We start from the raw sequence: 21,302 nt of genomic DNA, 5'->3' as shown, positions 1-21,302 counted from the left end.
ACTTCCTCATTAGTTGCTTCTGATAAAGTTCTAATGGCATTAACTTTTGATTTTGAAATATATGGAAAATGTTACTTTTTCCTTTTTTTTGTCTTTTTCTTTATTCTAGCCTTGTTATTTCAAGTTCTGATAAAGTTCTAATGGCATTAACTTTTGATTTTGAAAATGTTTGGTAATTGTTACTTTTTCCTTTTTTCTTCTAGATGACTGTAAAATGAAATGGATGTTCAATGAATCTTGGCATGGATAATATGATCTACTGTGAATGTAATCATATTATAACAAATTTTTTTTTTCTTGAATGATGAACAAGATGTTATCCTCAAAACATTTAGTACATGCACATATTGACAGTCTATTTGTCATATACCTATACTTTCAATGCTGATTAGATTCTCAAGGGGCTTTCATTCCCTGATCTTTTACTTGTGAGTTGGGTTTACATGATACCATTGTTCTGAAAATCAGAACATGCTAGGTAAGGGTTATAGATATGAACTGACCTGAATCTTAGATTGTAAAATTCATAAAATTGTAAGCTCTTTTTTTTAATTTATTTTGAATATTAATAACAATGAAACAATAATATCAATCTACAAACACAAGATATGGCTAAATCTTCCAATTTTTTCACACTAGGATATTTTTCTGACAACATTATCATAGTATAGCTATTGCCATGACACATTGTCTGCGAAGCAGTTAATTTTTTTTCTAAGCTCCTACATGAAGTACTGTACAAATTGTTCTTTCTTGCTTCTTTAAACTATGTTGCATGGAATCTTTGCCCCCTATGCCGAATCCGTGTTGACACGTCTCCACATGCTAATCGGATGTGGATTCGCATGGGACACACCCGGATTTTTGTCGTAGCCATGTCCCGCACGATTCCTGTTTTTTTTTCGGGTGAATCTGACTCATCGGTCTCTTTTAAATTGCGAATCCTATATATTTTCCCTTTAAACATGTTTTCTTCTTAACTTTTTATTTTTTTATGAAAGCACAACCCCTACTCTTTTAATAAAAACCCTAGCGCCTCGACCCTCAAACATCAACCCCCTTTCCTCCTTCGACTCTCTTAATAAAAACTCGTCTCGACCCACTACCCTCAAGTTTTTCATGAATATATATATATATATATATATATATATATATATGAGGAAAATGATTGTGAGCTTGAAGCTCATATAGCATATATGAGCTTGAGGGCCCAAACACATGTGGGCCCACATTGTTAGGATGATCCGAAGCATTCATTTGAAAGGCCCTTACATAGATAGGGTGTGTAAATCAGCTCCATAGGATCATCCTAACCCATCCAAAAGTGGAGGGCAAAATAGACAGACACCGTTTGCCACAAATCTGCCCATTTTTGCCCTCCGCTTTTGGAGGGGTTAGGATGATCCAATGGAGCTGATTTTTGGTACACACCCTATCTATGATGGGGCCTTGCAAATGAATGGTTTGGATCACCACAAAAAATGTGGGACCCATGTGTTTGGGCCCTCAAGCTCATATAAGCTATATGAGCTTCAAGCTCACAATCATTTTCCTCTCTCTCTCTCTCTCTCTATATATATATATATATATATATATATATATATATAGAGAGAGAGAGAGAGAGAGAGAGAGAGAGAGAGAGAGAGAGGAAAGTTAACTTTATATATATATATATATATATATATATATATATATATATATATATAGAGAGAGAGAGAGAGAGAGAGAGAGAGAGAGAGCGGAAAGTTAACTTAGCTACACACTCGTGTAGCAAACTTAGCTATAGCTAACTTAGCTACACCGACGGCTTAAAATACAGTGGGCCCACATTGTTTGGGTGATCCAAACCATTCATTTGATAGGCCCTCACATTGATAGGGTGTGCCCAAAAAATCAGCTCCATAGGATCATCCCAACCCTTCAAACTGTGGAGGCAAAAATGGACAGATTTGTGAAGGTTTTTACACATCCATTTTTGCCTCCACAAATCGTAGGGTTGGGATGATCCTATGGAGGTGATTTTTTGGGCACACCCTATCTATGTGAGGGCCCCTCAAATGAATGGTTTGTATCACCCAAACAATGTGGGGCCCACTGTATTTTAAGCCGTTGGTGTAGCTAACTAGTTGGTGTAGCTAAGTTAGCTACACGAGTGTGTAGCTACACTTTTCTCATATATATATATATATATATATATATATATATATATAAATAGTTTGTGAGCTAGAGCTCAGAAACCATATATCTTATATAGGGTTGACTCATCCAACCCATTTAGTTTATTTGTTATAGTTAGGATTATTGTTAGGATTATAGGTTATGGTTAGGGTTATGATTTCTTAAGGTTTAAAATGGATGGCTAGAAAATGTGTGTCTATAGATCGAATGGTTAGGATTATGGTATGGAGATGGTTTCTTAGGAACACCCTATCTATGTGAGGTCCTATAAATGAATGGGTTGGATGAGTCAAACAACATGGAGATGTGTATTTCTGAGCTCTAGCTCACGAACCACGCCCTCAACTGAGCTCTAGCTCACAAACCATATATCCTCAGCTGAGCTCTAGCTCACAAACCATATATCCTATATATATATATGAGAAAAGTGTACTTAGCTACACTGACGCCTTAAAATACAATGGGCCCCACATTGTTTCGGTGATGCAAACCATTCATTTGATGGGCCCTCACATAGATAGGGTGTGCCCAAAAAATCAGCTCCATAGGATCATCCCAACCCTACTATTTGTGGAGGCAAAAAAATGGACGTGTAAAAACCTTCACAAATCTGTCCATTTTTGCCTCCATAGTTTGAAGGGTTGGGATAATCCAATGGAGCTGATTTTTTGGGCACACCCTATCAATGTGAGGGCCTATCAAATGAATGGTTTGGATCTCCCAAACAATGTGGGCCCATTGTATTTTAAGCCGTCGGTGTAGCTAAGTTCATGGTTTTAAATTTCGACCGAAACCGAAATTTAGTGAAATTTCTGATTTCGGCCTTTACCGAAATTCTCGGTCCGAAATTTCGAGAAAATATAATTAAAAAAAAAAAAGTGTTACAAAATTTCGGCCGAAATTTCGGAATTTATTAAATACACTTTTTAATTTATTACCAAATTTCGCCCGAAATTCACCGAAACCGAAATTTTAAACCATGGCTAAGTTAGCTACACGTATGTGTAGCTACACTTCTCTCTCTCTCTCTATATATATATATATATAGATATATATATATATATATATATATATATATATATATATATATAGAGAGAGAGAGAGAGAGAGAGAGAGAGAGAGAGACACAAATTTTTAATTTTGAAATTTTATTTTATTTAAAATTACAGAATCCACGAATCCTATTTTTGGGGGTTTGCCGAATCTGACACCTCGAATCCGTGTCGGATCTTGACATGCGAATCTGAATCCATGCAACACAGGTTTTAAATGAATTTACTTGTTTTATTATCTGATTGAACATACTAGCAAACTCTTACGAGTAGTACGAGTCAACTCTTGAGTTGAGTCGAGTCGAGTCGAGTCGTCAGGCTTTCGAGTCGAGTCGCCCATGCGAGTCGCCTCTGTCGAAAACTCTTACGAGTCATCAGGTGACTCTTACGAGTTGCTCCGAGTCGAGTAAAAAAACTATGACTCTTACGAGTCGAATCGAGTCGTTGGGCCTGGGCTTTCTTGCTTTGATGGTTGAAAACTTGGAAGTAGGAACTTAAAACTTAATTATTTTTGTAAGTTACAAGCATGTAGTTATTTACTAGTAAAATGGTGGGCCCCACGCCATCAAAACATGAGATGTAAAATGGCAGGCTCCAGTCAAATGCATAGGTTTGGGTAGAGACGGTGGACACCACCTTGTTAATAACATTAGGGGTAAAATGGTGGGGCCCACTTTCTGCATTGGTTTGGGTAGAGACAGTGGGCCCCACCAATCCTAGGCATGGTCATTAAATATTGGACCCCACCCCATCATAGCATGAGTTGTAAAATAATAGTCAAACCATTACAAAAAAAAAGTTGGAACCATTCAAAAAAAAAAAAAAAGTTTGTCCTACGGTGTATGCATGGGTTTGGATAGAGTTGATGGGCTCATCGGATCAAGGGTAAAATAGTGGACCCTACCCATGCTATTCTTGGGTATAGAATATGGGCTCCACCCCACCCCATCAAAAGATCAAAACATGATGTAGGGGAAAATACTTTCCAGGAAAAACATTTTCTGGGAAAGGTGAATGACATTTGGAAAATTACGTGCTTAGTATATTATATTATATATTATGGTTGGATAGCTGGATATTTTTGGCTTAGTGCTTTATCTATGTGCAATTGGGTTGTATTTTTTTTTACATGTTTCATCTTTTGAGATATAATGATATTTTTTTCAACTACATTTCTACTCTTTCAAAAAACTCTTACGAGTCACGAGTCGAGTCGAGTCACGAGTCATAAAATTAAAAAATTGAGTCACGAGTCGAGTCACGGGTTGACAACTATGCGTCTGTGTATCTAATGTTCCTAGCTTGGACCGTGTCAAATATTCTGCTGTGTTTAACATGAGCTTTCTAAAAATACTTTTTCGTTGACCAATTTCATTTGTTTTTTGTGGATATTTCATTTATACTTTTGCTTTGACTAATATAGCTGGTCATTTGTGTATGTATCAGGGCCTCTTTGGGTTGGTTTGCTTATGAACCAGAATGGTATGACACAAATAATAAGAGTTTCTCTCAGAGTGAGGCTCAATCTGTATCTGTATTTGTCCATCATCTAATGAATGAGAGGGTGGATGCTCCTCTACCAGATTCATCTTTGAAAGGACGAGGACGTGAAAATGAAAACCCTTTGGGTAATATGGTAAGGTTGTTTCCTTTGTAACCTATGTAAATTATGATCCACTACGTTTGTACTTTGCTCCTCTGTTTCTGTAACATTTTCTTCTAAATTGTTATTTCCATTGATTTAAGATGTATTGTATATGTAATTTGCTCATTGAATTTGTATGCATTTTGTACAGATGGATCAGTGTCATCCTGTGTGGGGCCGGATGGAGAACTATGCTGCCGGACGAGAAAAACGGAAACAATTACTGTTGATGCTATGTCAGCATGAGGCCGACAGACTTGATGTTTGGGCACAGCCTGCAAACTCCAAGTATATTTTTGAAATTGTTCATTTCATTCCTTAAGTCGGCGGTTTATCACGGCGAATTCTTGATAATGGTCTTGGTGAATCTTCTCTGAATTGTTAATTTGTATACCATCTCACTTCATTTATATTTTTTTACAGGGAAAGCACAGCCTCCCGTTCTAAAATTAGCTCAGAGAAATGGGTTGAATATGTCAGGATTGCATTTTCTGTGGATCCACGAATTGCTTTGTCCCTAACCTCAAGGTTCCTGACAATTTCCTATGTGAGGGTTGAAGTAACTCAGCTTGTTCAAGTACGTACTCTATGCTGCATTTTTGTGTAGGTTAATTCGATGATTTCATTTTGATGTCTTTCTTGAACACATGAAAGGCTGTTCTTTTTTGGTAAGTAAGCATGAGTTTTTAAACCTGGACCATAGTGATGTACTTCTTGTCGGGCAAAAGTTCAACTTTACTTTTTAAAACATTTATGGTTTCTTATTGATTGAAAATTGAAACTTTCGTTTTTGGATTGTAGGATCCCACACAGCACAATGAACAAGATTTTAAAGGAAAGAGTAAAATTTATTAACTGTTTTAGATGGTAAAGAGTAAAATTTATTAACTGTTTTAGATGGTAATTGTCTGTGTTTTCCAAATTGACAACTATGACATACTGATCCATTAAAGGCATTGCTACTTTAAGCAAGATCAAATGGCGGCACAAATGTTTGTTAACCACATCATAGTTTACATGACCTAATATATGGTCCCATAATCAAACAGAACAGTAGGTAAAGTTGAGACAGAGAAGGGTTGCACTTGATGACTAGAAAGAAGGGACAAATTCCCTCTTTGGATTTCTACAGTGAGTGTTGTCCTTGAGTGTCGATTGTGGAGCCTTGTAAAGAAAAGCAAAGTACAAATAAGATAATAATATTGCTGATGGACAAATTGCGAAGTAGAAAGAATGTTCTTTTGTTTGAATATTAGGAACTAAAAACACATGAAGAGAAAAACGAGATGAAATGGAAGTTGATCCTAAGTGCGAAATGGGGAGTAGAGGGCCATCTCCCTATGAGCATATGAGAAAAACCAATATAAGGAATCAAGGAGGCAGCTTGAAAGGCATTCGAACGTGTCAACAATGCATTTATTCCCTGGTGATTCCATGGGCATGTGCTTCAACAGAGTTCAAAGGAATTGTCGAGAACGAGTTAAGAAGATCTTGGTATGAGCTTCGCTCAAGTAGAGTCTACCAGAGCGACCCCCAAATGCACTCCTCCTTCATGCTTCCTTGAGCTAGACTTTTATGGTTTTGGCCTAGGGAATCCCGGACTGGCTTGCTTCGGAAGTATTTTTCGCGAGCATGATGGTACCATGAGATGGGTATATTCGGGGCATACAAATGCAAAGATGGTGAAAGTTCGGGCACTTCTAGTAGGAATTTGATTGATAGAGGCGGCTGATCCGGACTGGCAGAAGCATAGTTTTAAATTTTGGCTGAAATATTTCGGTTCGGTCCAAACCGACATTGAAAGTACATTGAATCGGTTTTTACAGGATTTCGGCAAAATTTCTGAAATTTCGGGTTATTTACATGATTTCCACTGAAATTTTAAAAATACCTAATTTTTTTTACTGAATTTTACATGATTTCGGCTGAAATTTCCATCGAAACTGACATTTAAATCGTTGATGAGAAGGAGATTCTAATGATGTTATCAACTGGATGAGGAATGGATCTAATTACCCTTGGAGATGTGCAGATGCAATTGATTAAATCCGAGATAGAATCGAGGGTGATGCAGTAGCTTTCTAGGATGTTTTGAGATCCACTATAGCGAAGCCGATCGGTTGGCCATGTTAATAGGATAGAGTGTACGGATTACAATAGATGTTACAAACATTCTATAATCCTCACCAAGACCCTCAAGAACATGTTGGACTTTATCATTGATGGACTGTTGTATGGAAGCAAGCTGATCAAAAGACTCAGTTTTTTTAATGTAATCGGAATAAGTAGAAGAATCCTCATTGTATTTGTGGAGTGGAGCCCAAAGATTCATGATACTAGCCTTGGACTATTGTGCATTTCCATCATGGAGAGGCTTTTAAAGTTCTTGTGCATTGAAAACTTGAGCATTATTTCTGGAGAAAGAGTCGTGTTGATTCACACAGTATCTAATTTATCCTTTGCAGCCTTAGTTTCAAACTCTCCAAATTTCTCCCAAGATGTCTTCTTTTCCTTGCCTTTAGTCTTTTGCATATATTTCGGTGGTCAAATCATTGAGCCTTCAATTGCATGCATCCATAGGGATTAGTCTTGCTCTAAAATGGGGTGGGGATACCCTATGTCAAAAAAAAGAAAAAAAAAAAGAAGAAAAAATCATTGAGCCTTCAAAGTAGTTGTAAAGGGGGAACTCTATGGAGTCTGGTGTTGCTATTGGTGTTGTGGTGCTTATGAAAAGAAAGCAACAACCGTCTTTTCAAAGGAATTTCTAAAGGTGTCTGCAACTGTCAACAATTTATCCTTTGACGGTTCGATGGGCTAGTATTTTGACAGTTCGATGGGCTAGTATTTTGTCGGAGTTCAAGGTAGTTGCAGTCAAGGTTTTAAATTTCGGTTTCTGTGTCTGTTTCGGTTGCCATGGAAACGGAAAAGTTACGGTTTCGGTTGAAAATATCAATGGAAATCTTGTAAAATTACGGAAACGTATGGAAACATATGCAAATGAGTTGAAAATTTCGGTGGAAATCTTGTAAAATTACATAAACATATGCAAATGATAGAATTTTAACATGAAACTTCAGGAAGTGCTGGAATAAGCACAAGTATGCATTTAAAAGCTATCACATAAGCAAGACAATCATATATAATGGTATAACAACATTGAACACCTAGTGACAATGCATGTCTGATAATTCAGCACATACTACACTTCACATGTAATTCATATAAATATTTATACATTATACATACACCACAATTCACACTCAATTCATATAAATATAATTGTGTAACACTTACTAATATAATATACATTTTGGTTTTGGTTTCAATATATGTTTCGGTTTTGGTATCGTTTCAGTTGGGATGGAAACTAAATTTTTGGTTGTTTCATGTCGGTTTTGGTGGAAATTTATAACTATGGTTGCGGAACTTTATAACTATGGTTGCGGAACATGATATTACAAGAGTGTGGGATGATATAGGATTAACTAGCATTCCTGAGAGAAGGGTGACCCCTTTATGGGTGCATCCCCCATCATTCTTTAACCTGAACTTTGATGAATCCAGTTCGGGGAATCCAGGACCGACAAGTGTTGAGGGCCTTCATGAGCATAGTCGAGACACGAGGTGGGCTTACTCGGGGCCTCTAGGGCAGACAGACACAACTAATGTGGAGATGCAAACTCTTCTAGCAGGTATTCACTTGTTGGATGCTAATGATCGTGACCACGCCTTTATGGAAGGAGACTCTTAAGAATGTTATTAATTGGAATGAATAAGGGGATGGGTTGTCATTGGAGATGTGATGTGCTAATGCAATTGAAGAAATTCTTGACAGAGTTAAGGGACATGCAACATCGGTCCACATTGTTGGAGATTGCCAATAATGAGTCTGATCAGCTAGCTCCCGCAGGGGTCAATAGTCTTTTCTTGGAGGTCATCAATTTTTTACGCCCCTACTTGGTTTCATTTTGTATTGATCATCTCGGTCCCCAGTCTTTGCCCTTTAAGGTAATGAAAAGAAAACTTGAAAATTGCAAGTGTAGAAGGATTGTGATTGAAGGATGAGATTTTGGTGATATTTTAGAAGAATTTAGTAAAACGAATCTATGTAGTGCCTCATGCTAAACCGAGCCGATTTAAGCCAAAGACGAGTGAGTTTGAGTTCAAGACTTCTAGGGAATGAAAAGACCTGTTGACAAGAAAGATATCGTCGAAAGATGATATTTTGGTGATATTTTAGAAGAATTTTCTAAACAAGACTATTTTGTGGCTTATGCTAAAATTAGCCTGATTCAGGTGAATGTACTAAATGAGCCTAAATTAAGTGAATGTTGCCCACTTCAAAATAATTAATGCTAAAATGCAACTAACTGAAATGAGGTTAAAGCTAGCAGGAAAATAGAGGAGAAAATTGAAAGAATGCTAAGTAAATGTGGACATCTTTTTAAAGGACTTAATAACATTCAGCTAAGTTATAGCGGCGTTCAAGTTAGCAAACAAAAAAAGGAATTGAAATTTTAAAATTGCTATCATTTAATGGGGGTTAAAATAATTGCCTTGTCTTATGGATGCATTTGCCTTGATGGTTTATTCCTATCATTGCAATTCCAAAATTTCGATCAATGAAATTTAAAAATTTCTATTTATGGTTTATTGATACAGTTGTCTTGGGCTTGAATTACTATTTATTGTCCTGATTCTAAGCTTATTCACAGTAAAATAATCACTACCGCCTCTTTACCATCTATTTAGTTGTAGAGATCTCTTATTGTTGCTTTATTGATTTTTATTCTGTTCTTTTCATAATTAGATAAACTTTCTAAGGCCTGTTATCATATATTTTGGTCACTGAGATTGATGCATCCTTTGCAGTTGCACATATTAGAACTCCGTGTTATACCCGAAGCATTACCATTTTTTGTTACTCCAAAGGCTGTTGATGAAAACTCAGTAGCATTGCAACAATTGCCACATTGGGCTTCTTGTTCAATTACACAGGCTCTTGAGTTCCTAACTCCTCCATTTAAAGGTCATCCACGTGTCATGGCATATGTCCTTAGAGTTTTGGAGTCCTATCCTCCAGAACGGGTCACCTTTTTTATGCCACAGCTAATACAGGCACTCCGATATGATGACGGGGTGAGTATTTGCGCTAAATTTGTCAATCACTGTCTATCATTTCCTCTATAGCTTTCATATATGGTTAATTATTCAATATTTACTCACTGCCTAAAGATGGAGTATTCTTTTCTGCAGAAGTTAGTGGAAGAATATTTGCTTGGAGCTGCTCGAAGAAGCAATATATTTGCTCATATCATGATATGGCATCTTCAGGTCATTTTCCTTTTTCTTGCTTTTCATATATTTATGTGATCTTGGATGGGAGTTAGTGCTTGCTTCTAATTTTTTAACTGAAAATTAAGCATCCAAGTTTTGTTCTCTATATACCTGAGCTTCTACATTATGATTATGGATCCTTAATGGCAGGGTGAGACAAGTTCTTCAGAGCCAGGAAAGGATGTGGGTGCTGGAAAGGTATGTATTTGTTTCTTTATAGTCATGTAGCCTTCTTTCAGTTTATTATGATGCAAAAGTTGTTACTCAGTTTTTCTGTGTAGTAATTTATTCCGCCTGATATTTTTGTAACTATAGTATGAATTTTGATTAAAAGAAATATGCAGTTGTAATTGTGAATCATATCATGATATAATATTCAAATGATTATACTTTTTTGGATGATAGTACAATATTAATGACACCTCCTAAAAAGAATATATAGCTAATGTAATTAAGAGATAATTTGTCAGTAAGGAGTAGATGGTGATTCAGAGTCATTTTTCTATTTGAAAAATACACAAGTGCTGATTAATTGAAATGAATGAGGCTTATGAAATGTAATATTTCTTGGAACTAAATGGAATGAAAGTTCTTCAATTGATAAAATCATTAATTATAATAAAGACCATCAAAATAATAGGTTAAGGCTGCAGCTGGATGTAGGAAACAGGGCACTCTCTGTACAAAAGATTACCCTTGATCTTCGCTTCCCTATGAATGTCTTTGGCCAAATAGTTTCCACTCAAAGTGGCTGGCATTTTAGAGCCTATTTTCTATTTTCAGTCTTTACTCTGGTACCTGACGCCACTTCCCCTTATTTCTTGAGGTTCTGAAGGCTATGAGTCAGCGTGTCAGACTACCTCAGAAGACTGCAAAAACTCCAAATTCTGAGAGATCCATATTCCTCAATGAATACACGAAGTCCTTAGACTACTATTCAAAAAAAAGAAAAATGAAGTCTTTAGGCTTGAATGTATGATCATTCATTGGGTTGACTGAAAAATTGGCTTAGTCTGCTTCCTTTGTAAAGTCGTACTTTTAGAAATTTCCAAGGGGTCAAGAAAATTATACAAAGTATAATATGATGTCAGCTATTTCACTCAAGTACAACACGAGTACAATCTGGGCGCATCTTGCATACGTCTTCTGAACTTAATCTCGTGTGGGACATGTTGACATGTTGACACCACCCTTCTAAAGAGCCTTGTCCAACATGATATGTGTATACACAATGCCATAATTAGTCAATGCCATGCCATGTAAGAATAAGGTTATCGTAGTTTGGTCTTTTTTTTCCAAACTTTAAAAGGTGCAATTTGTTTTTATTTTTTTTTAATTTGATTAGGGCGGTTGACAAGGTGTTTGTTTCTAGTAGATAGGATGGTGGTGGTATATGATCATCAAGTTATCTTGATCAAATCTTTTTTGTGAGTCCTCTCGACATTTGGAAGTAGCATATTGCCTTATGAAGACATAAGAAGATGAAAAATCAGGTTGTCATTCATGTGCTTTATGGTGAGGAGATTGAGGAATTGAAAGATCACTTATCCATTGTAGGTGACAAGCTGGTTTAGAGCTTTTTTCTTGATGATTTTCAGGCAAAATGGGTTTTCCTTCAAATAATTGAGTTTTTTAACAAATGGATGCACATTTCATTGACAAGTGCAATGTTTTGTACAGAACCATTCTATATGTGGTGTTATGTGGAATTTTGAATGAAAGACAATAGAAATATTCCATGAGAAAATATGCACATTTCAGTGACAGTTCGGACTCCTTCTCCTCATGCTCAAATGGGTTGCAAAGATGAATTCTTCTACGGGTATCTGCAACCATTCTTATATCTTCTCCACACTTTCCACTCATGCCTTCATAATCATCTTTTCCCCAACTTAAGCCTCACTGACGACTTGATGACTCGAGAAAAGCCCAGCCAGGTGAAATCACAAGAGCCCTTGCATATTCCTCGCTTTCCTCCCATCTACGCCATCTTCCACTTTCGCCTCTTTGAATATGGAATCTAGGGCTTTGATGGTTAATTCAACCCACGCATGCAAGGGGATACTGAAGAAGTAAACCCATGTTGATTTTGCACTATTGCTGTATTCCTGATGCTATACTCCACCATCCACTGCACAACCTTGACTCTACCAATCAGGCAGGCCTTAAGAACTGGTTCTCTCTCCACTTCTCCCTACTTGGGACCATGGTTTCAAATTTTGGTTTCGGAGTGTGTTTCGGTCCTCACTGAAACCGAAATTTTGGCCGAAATTTCAAAATTTCGGCCGCAATGTGACGAAATCAAATTTACGGCTATTTTTTCTCGTATAGAATTTTGAACGAAACCGAAATTTCTGTAATTTTGGCTGAAATTTTGGGATAATATTAAATAATTATCAAAAATCTCGATTTTTGGGTGAGATCCCTTAATTTTAGGATGAAAATTTCAAAATTTCGGCCGAAAAACTACCATTTCGGGTATTACCAATTTCGACTTCGGTCTCGAGCGAAACCTGAAATTTCGGTCCCAAATTTTGGATTTCGTTCGAAATTTAAAACCTTGCCTGAAACCCTTACTGACTGGTTTAGTCCTTCCTCAACAACATTTACATCTCCTCCATTCCACATTCATGCTTTTGACTCTTTCAGGTATGATCTCTTTCATGCAATGGCATCGTCAAAACCTTGCTGTTTCTCAGCCATTCTATGCCTCCTACACAGGTTACTTTTTTTCAGAAATTATGGTACATACAATTGTACACCTCCATTCCCTTGGGAGAAATCTAGGGTCGTCCTCTGGCCTTCTTGAATCTCTTTTCGTGTATCTAGCCACTGACCACTCTTCTGAATCCATTTCCTTCTGCCTCACTACTTTATCTCGACTCACAGTCAGTAGACGTTGTAAGCCCCACCGGATACCCTCATCTTGGAGATCTTATACAATGGCAAAACAATGCCATCATCTACCTTTGTTAATTTACCCCTTTGTAGTCCACTTCCACAATTTTACCCACATTTTGATCTGTGCCTTTTGACGAACGGAACTAAATTTTGAGTATCTTTATGATCTATCATATTTAAGGGAGATTCTACAAATGTTACTTGCTTGAGGGTATCACCATTAGGCCAATAGTGGTTACGTTAACATATATTGATTCACATCTGATGCATTGTATACATTGAGCCTTTCTCATCATTCAATTAAGAATGTTGTAAAATACATCTCCTGAGTATAATAATTGTTATTTAAAAGTCACTTCATATAAGAAACAAAGATCTGGGTCCATGGGACACTCAATGGTTTCTAATCACAGTTGTTCCTCACATGTATTGGTTTTACTCTTTATAAAGGCATATCTAAAACTATTTAAGTCTTAAGAAATTTATAATATCTTGAGGAGATTTTATATGGTGTGTGTGGTCGTAGAGTCCACAGTCCACTTCATAAGATGATCCAAACCGTTCTTTGTTGGTCCACAATGTAAATAGGTTGTACCCCAAAAACCATTTCCTTAGGATGATCTTAACCTTCCTATCTATAGAGGGACCGTTGTATGTTCCTTTTTTGAAAAATACTGGACTATACGGCCACAGACCATATAAAATCTCCTTGAGGAGATAGGTCGTCAACATAAGCGGTGCATATCTTGCTGAGATTCTCTCAAAACTAAATACCATTATTTTTATATTATCATAAATTTCTTATGACATACAGCCTCTTTAATCATCCTTGCAACATGGACTTGGTCTTTGTAATTGGTGTCAGTGACTGATCTTTTGTTCTCCTTGAATCTTAAATCTGTCAAGATCAAATGTTTGTATTGATAATATTGGTATCAATGTTTGCTCACATAGCTTTTGTTATTGTCTTTGTTTCAGCATAACTCTTTTCAAGCATTGTTACCAATTATTAGGCAACGAATTATCGATAGTTTCACTCCTGAGGCCCGTGATATGTTTCATAGAGAGTTTAACTTTTTTGACAAAGTGACATCTATCTCCGGTGTTCTCTTTCCACTACCGAAGGAAGAACGCCGAGCTGGCATTAGAAGGTATTACATTTACATTTATGAGTTTATACTTTCTATAAATCATATATCAGTTGAAGCATTTTTTTAATTGGCTCATACAGGCAATTGGAACAAATAGAAGTGGATGGGGATGACCTTTATCTACCTACTGCCCCAAACAAATTTGTACGGAGCATTCAGTTGGATAGTGGGATCCCTCTACAGTCTGCTGCAAAAGTTCCTATAATGATTACATTTAACGTGGTGGATAGGGATGGAAATCCCAATGATTTAAAGCCCCAAGCCTGTATCTTCAAGGTAATCCTTTTATTTTAGTCAAATGTATCAGATGGCTTGTAGGATGGGCCAAAAGTTTTGCTGACATCCTTTGTAACTATTGCCATTGTCGGTTAAAAAGTAATTTGAATCACTCGTTCTGGTTATATTATTGAAACCTCATGCATTTTCCAAGTCTTTTCTGGTCTTTGAAATAACCAAGGAAGTTCAAGTAAGTGTTCTATTTCATTTTCGCTTCTGTAAATCGAATTGTGAATCAAAATACTTCCTGTTATGCTTGTAACTTATTTCATCAACCGAATCCCTTCAAACTCTACATACACCTGTTTATCCTTATTGTTCTGATTGGCAACTTCATCAAATCAGTCAGTACAAGTTGAAGAACTAATTTTTTTCAAGAACCTTGTAAAGTAATCTGCTATTTGGTCCCTATTGATGAGAGTTTGTTTTTTGAAGTATGAAGATACTTTATCGTAAAACAGAAAGTAAATGGAACAGATTACAAAAAGGTTAGAGATTGTTCTGTGGAGTAAAACAATCGCTCACCCGACTGAGGGTGCCCCATGGCTAAAACAGTGTTCTGATGAGATATCTGACAACTCCAACCATTACAACCGGACGTTTTGTAACATCTAATTCCCATGATTTAAACTTCTCTCCATTACTCCATTACCATGTGAAACTGAAAGCTATTTGCTTAATCCTTTCCCATGATTTTAACAAGTACTCAGTGATTTTCTTTTACATCATGACTGAAAGATGCGTAATGACGAACAATTAAAATGAAAGTGTTCTGGTGGAATATATTGGCATTCCAATATACCATTAAAAAAAATAAAAATATTGGCATTCCAATTGAGTTTACTATTGATTCTTTGAGGATTCATGTAATATGATGTGATAGTTTTCTTTTTCCTTGACAATAGTTTCCTCATTTGGTGCCCCTTTTTACTGTTTTTCTTTGCCAGTGAAGAATTTGGAATAAGGGTAAGTATAGAACATTTTAGTTGATACAGAATGATATTATATCAAGAATCCTTATAGATTTTCTTGAATTAGTGTCCTTGTGCTTTTTTGGTATTGTCGCCAACTCAAATTGCATTTTCATTATGGAGCGACAATTACTTAGACACTATAATTTGTGGTCACGGACATGGAGTGTCGGACACGGCAAACTCCCAAACTTTAGAAACGGGGACATGGCTAAAATAGAAAGTATATGCAATCATGATTTGTGGATATGGATTTGTGTGTCCAGTTTCGACATGGATACTAGTTGTCTAAAGAGGTAAACACAATATTCAATAAAAAACTAGAATGTCACACTTGACACAGTACAAAAACATGTCCACACACCCACATTAAGTCTAACACTTCCAGCAATACAAGTAAAAGTGTCCAAAGGAGTGTCGACACGTGTGGACACGCGTGTCGTGTCGGACACGGCAGGACATGTGAGTCGGCAATGAATTCCAAGTGTCAGCCAAATCATAGCTCAGACATGTACATATTGATAGAAAAGCCAAAGGGTCAACAGTTCAGGTTTTAGTACAATCAGTGTTTCAAATCACGGATGCGGGTCATAAAGCGGCTGAAGAAAATCCTACTAAACACGACACAGTTGAGTACTCGGTTGACACGGTCATAACTCGGGAAAGTCAAAGGAGTTTTTATTGACTTTGTAGGACAAAATGTGGAACATGGCGACAAAACGTTGAATGTGGCCAAGGTAAACGGGAGTCGACTCGGGGGAGTCCACGATGACGTGAGGGAGTTTTAGAACTATGAGTACAACTACTTGAGATGCGTTTGGATTAATCTAGGGACTGAAGGTAATAAAAGTAGCCCTAATTCTTCAAATGAAATTGACCTGGCAAGTTTAAATGTTTTAATTGATGATATGAATTCCATGGAATAGCATGTGAAGTTCAAAGAGGAGAGGGCCGCGGGACTTCAATCAGCCGTGAAACTATAAGGGACCATGCTTCTCTTGACGTGGATTCAAGGGAAGATAGAGGAGCTTCGCGGGGTCGAGGTCTGTCAAGAAGAGAACGAGAGGGCCAAGGTTGTTGAAATGAAAGCAATAGCGAGTTTGTTGGTCGAATTAGAGAAAGACGGGAAGGTCCTAAAATCTCTTACGAAAGAGGGTGGCAAATGGGAGTCCAGAAAATAGCGTTCAGAAGAAACTAAGAGACAGCTTGGAAAAGAGTGGGCTGAAAATATGAAGCTGCTTGATCGAATTTCAGAACATTAAACATTAATTTTGGCATTTGCCTCCTTATCCTATCAATCTTGGGAATGAAGGAAATAAAAGTATCCCATAGACATCTGGTAAACTTACCCCACTAGTGTAACTCTTCAAGGCTCAAGCACCTTCATTAAGTCATCCTTTATAATTTCTACATGTTCTAGAAGAAAGCCATAGTAAAACCATCCAGTCCTGGCGCTTGTCACAGTCCATGGAGAATACCACCCTTCTGACTTCCTCATTTTCAAATACTCTCTAAAGCTGATCAGGTACTCTAATAATATCCTCTTGAGTGGGATACTCTCAATCTTGGGATGCCAACCGCCTTTACTATGGTGCAAAGTACAAACCCTTGTAGAAGTTTATGATTGGCTCCTCAATCCTTGCCTCATCTTCTATCATCTAGACATTCACCAAATTACCTTTGATAGAATTTCTTCACTGTCTTGCTAAGGCCATCTTATGAAAGAAAGTGTGTTCATATCTTCTTTGATCCAAAGAGGTTTGGAACGTTACCTCCGGCTAATTTCCTCCTAAAGAAGAATTTTATCATGCTCCGCACATAATCATATCATCTAGCGATGAGACATTAATCAACTTGCCCCCTTTCTGCCTCATCCACAAACTTGAGCTTTGCTTCAATCTCTTTTTAAAATGGATTCAAAAGAAGACATCTTCCATTCTTTAATTTTTCCCTTAATGAATTGAAATTCTTTTGCTATTCTAAAACCTTCCCACCCCTGGAAGTCACTTTCCCACACCATTCCTTGATTAGGTCCTTGCAATCCTGGAAGTTGGAACTTTGAACCAAGGAAGCAGGATTCTTCCCTGGGAGTGGGGAACCTCGATTCCCGGGTTCTCGAATCTGAAACGGGAATCTTCTCGAATCCCCAAAAACTGGGAATCTCGGTTCGGATTTGCCGGAAACCCGATTCCCACTTTTGGGAATCGCGGTTTATGATTCCCCGGAAACCCGATTCCTACTTTTGGGAACCACGGTTTAATGTTATGTGAAACGCAATTTCCCGGTGATTCCCCCGAGATTCCCTGGTGATGCCTAACTCTCCAGCGATTCCCCGACAATTCCTCGGCGATTCTCCGGCGACTCCCTGGTGACTCTCCGGCGACTCTCCGGTGACTACGACGACTTCACGATTCCCACTTCCGACCATCCCGAGAGCCTTCGATTCCCGTTTTTGATTCCCGCTCTGGCAACCTTGCTTTGAACCACACATTATCAAACTTGGGGAGGGCCTCTAGCCACGAGCTGCCCCAAAGATATTGATGAATGATCTGATATATAGGTCGACCGATAGCCTCCCGAAACTTATTAGGGGAATGGTCCTTCTAACAAGACAAGATCAAGAAACGATCAAGACAAGCCGTCATGATCAAAGGCATGTTATTCGTCCAAGTGAAATTCCTTCCTTCCAAAGGAAGCTCAACCAGCCTTAACTTGTTGATAAGGAGATTGAACTTCGACCCTTTTGTAGTTACCCTGTTCGGACATCTTACACAGAAATTCATCTTGCATATTTTTAATGTTGATTGAAAGCAAAAACCTATACCCCACCCTCCGGTGCTTTTTTTCAATATTTGCATGTGGTTGTTCTATAATATCTTTTTGTTTGTTTGTTTCCCTGCATAATACATATCATGAGTAATAGTATCACTGTAATAAACAAGAATAAATAAAATTTCTGACTGAGCTAACCATAAATGCCTTAATTTACTTGAAGTGGGTTGACTAGGTACCTGGAAGACAGTCTATTTTTGTTCTTTATCAATAATTTTTATCTTATCATTCTCTTTTTCAACAATAGTCATTTTTCTTATCTTTGTAAGTAACCTTTGAAGATATTCAAATATGTTGATATGGGTAGCATAAATTTGAGTTCTTCCTATTATAGGTTGGAGATGATTGTAGACAAGATGTCCTTGCTCTTCAAGTGATTTCACTCCTTAGAGACATTTTTGAAGCAGTTGGACTTAATCTCTATTTGTTTCCGTATGGAGTTCTCCCCACTGGTCTCGAGAGAGGCATAATTGAGGTGAACTTGGTTTCAATTTTTATTTTATCTGAAGATTGATTATCTTATTATTTACCGAATAAAGGTAATGCAAACTGTTTGAAATAGTTTTTTTGTCCTTACTGGTGACACAATGCACATGGCACACTATAATGTTGCTCTTCAGGTGGTCCCAAATACGCGGAGCCGAAACCAGATGGGTGAAACCACGGACGGTGGTCTCTATGAGATTTTTCAACAAGACTATGGACCTGTTGGCTCTCCTAGTTTTGAGCGTGCCCGTGATAACTTCATCATTAGCAGTGCTGGCTATGCGGTTGCTAGCCTTTTGCTTCAACCAAAGGATCGGCACAACGGCAACCTACTTTTTGACAAGTATGCTTTTTTATCTTCTTTCCCATGATTGTTAGAAGCTATGCTAGTGACTAACCCCTTTTTTTCTTTTTCGACCCTACAGTGTAGGGAGGCTTGTGCACATTGATTTTGGGTTTATCTTGGAGACATCACCCGGTGGTAACATGCGTTTTGAAAGTGCCCAGTTCAAGCTGAGTCATGAAATGACTCAGTTGCTCGATCCATCTGGGATAATGAAAAGTGATACCTGGATCCAATTTGTAAGGTGAGTCACTGAGTCTTCTTCCACGTTCTTGAGCATCTTTGCTAGCATTAACATATGCATACTAGCTGTTCAGCGTGCATTGATAGGAAGATTTACATTGACATATCTGACCTGCTAGAGCCCATGCATTAACAAGTTAGTAGCAGTAAACATGATGTAGAGAACCTTGATGCTCAGTTGCTTGATTTTTCTCAAGAACTGTGGTAGGTTCTAATAAACTCGAACAAGTTTTAATGGGGAGATGATATTTTCACTCCCCCTGCATTACGCATGTGCTCCCCTTATAATGTGATTTTGACGTGAAAAGTGGGCAACTTGAACGCTTTTTGACGTCAAATCATGTTACAAGGGGGGCGCATGCGTAATGCAGGGGCTTGAAAATATCATTACCCATTTTAATGCCTTCGGGCTATTTTTTTTGCCCAGATAGTAAACCATGGAAAAGTTCATTTAATTTGTTAGAAACAGGAGTGTTGTTTTTAAGTTCAAAATTTTAGACATTTTCTTTTTGGCAGGTAGATTTAATAGTCTTCAAAAGGATCTCATTTAGGCCCTATTTGTTTTGGATTTCTAGAACCAATTGTGAGTCGGAAACTGCCTAATGGAATGAAATTTATGCTTAATTTTGCATCCAATGATCAGTTTTAGACTCACAATTGTTTCTCAAAATCCAAAACAAACAGGGCCTTAGATTCTGACACAATTTTGAAAAATGTGGTTGTAATTACTTTTTGAAAACTCCACTGGGCCGAGCTTGAAAATCTTGCCACTGATCGAGTGAGTTATTTGAATACTGTCCACATTGTTGTGTCCCATGATCTTGATTCTGTTTGGTTTTTTATTGCCTTGGGATTCCAAATTGCAGCCTGTGTGTTAAGGGCTACCTTGCCGCACGCCGATACATGGATGGAATAATCAACACTGTGTTGCTTATGGTTGATAGTGGGCTGCCTTGCTTCAGCAGAGGGGACCCCATAGGGAACCTTAGGAAGAGGTTCCACCCTGAGATGAGCGAGAGAGAGGCAGCGAATTTCATGATCCGTACTTGCACCGATGCCTACAACAAGTGGAGCACCGCAGGCTATGACTTGATACAGTATATACAGCAGGGCATTGAGAAGTGATGGCTCAACCAGAAGAACCATGCTGGCGCCCAATGTACATCATGCCCTTGCTTGTAAGTCCTGCAATGGCCATTTAATTTATCTGATTATCTACACATGGTGCATGATTTTTTTAAAGGGTTTCCAGGCAGTTTGAAGTTGTTGGTCTACTCAGCTTGGTTTGGAACTTTTTCCTCTCAAAGGTCTGTATGTAAAGAAAGGCATCTAGTTGTTTTAGTTCATTTGAGTGATGCAATGAAAAGAGCAGTGTTTTTCAATGACCCTTTTGCTAACTATTAAGTAGAATCAATGCATTGAGAGATAAATAGCAGGAGCTTGTGTCTGAAAAATGTGAGAAAAACAGTGGAAACAGATTTAAAAAATTGGCTTTGAACCAAGAAGCTCATTACAGTTAAAGGGACGTGTTTGGTTATGGGGAAAAATCCTTTTTGAAAAAAAAAAAATCCCAAGAAAAGAAAAACACTGCAGTGGGCATTGGTCTTATTCATGGAAGTTTCATGAAAAAAAATTCCCTAAAGGGCATGTTGCAACCATGAAAAAAATTCTATGGAATATTAGTGGGGCCAGTTTTGAGGGATTGATGGAGGTGGAGAGACTTGAGAAGATGGGAGAGAAGGGATCTTGAAACGAGTATGAAAAAACAGGGAAAAAAAAAATACTAATTTCAGGAGGTGTACTGGTTTTTAGGGATTTCTGATGGTCTCTCCACTAGTGCTCTCTCAAGTCTCTCCCACTCATTCCTTCCCAGGTGCTCTTCTACAA

At 37.7% G+C, this 21,302-nt stretch overlaps 1 protein-coding gene across 1 annotated transcript in view; it reads left to right on the top strand.

Annotated features, from left to right (window-relative positions):
• The window catches only part of ATPI4K ALPHA (Phosphatidylinositol 3- and 4-kinase family protein), a 46,561-nt gene extending 25,711 nt beyond the window's left edge, over window positions 1–20,850 (top strand). Inside the window, exons 15-26 of the mRNA XM_077361457.1 lie at window positions 4,677–4,866; window positions 5,027–5,163; window positions 5,299–5,452; window positions 9,748–10,014; window positions 10,132–10,209; window positions 10,363–10,410; window positions 14,092–14,264; window positions 14,345–14,540; window positions 18,678–18,818; window positions 18,964–19,172; window positions 19,255–19,416; window positions 20,282–20,850. Coding sequence (XP_077217572.1) covers window positions 4,677–4,866; window positions 5,027–5,163; window positions 5,299–5,452; window positions 9,748–10,014; window positions 10,132–10,209; window positions 10,363–10,410; window positions 14,092–14,264; window positions 14,345–14,540; window positions 18,678–18,818; window positions 18,964–19,172; window positions 19,255–19,416; window positions 20,282–20,540 — 2,014 coding nt within the window. The 3' untranslated portion in view covers window positions 20,541–20,850. The remainder of the gene's footprint in view (window positions 1–4,676; window positions 4,867–5,026; window positions 5,164–5,298; window positions 5,453–9,747; window positions 10,015–10,131; window positions 10,210–10,362; window positions 10,411–14,091; window positions 14,265–14,344; window positions 14,541–18,677; window positions 18,819–18,963; window positions 19,173–19,254; window positions 19,417–20,281) is intronic.
• The last annotated feature ends 452 nt before the right edge of the window (window positions 20,851–21,302 follow it).

Source organism: Tasmannia lanceolata, unplaced genomic scaffold (assembly GCF_043159265.1).
Source record: "Tasmannia lanceolata isolate RefF3 unplaced genomic scaffold, GAP_Taslan_0.1 ptg000018l, whole genome shotgun sequence".
NCBI classification, from domain to species: Eukaryota; Viridiplantae; Streptophyta; class Magnoliopsida; order Canellales; family Winteraceae; genus Tasmannia; species Tasmannia lanceolata.
Note: the sequence above shows the minus strand (reverse complement) of the source record. Positions and strands in the feature narration are given on the sequence as shown.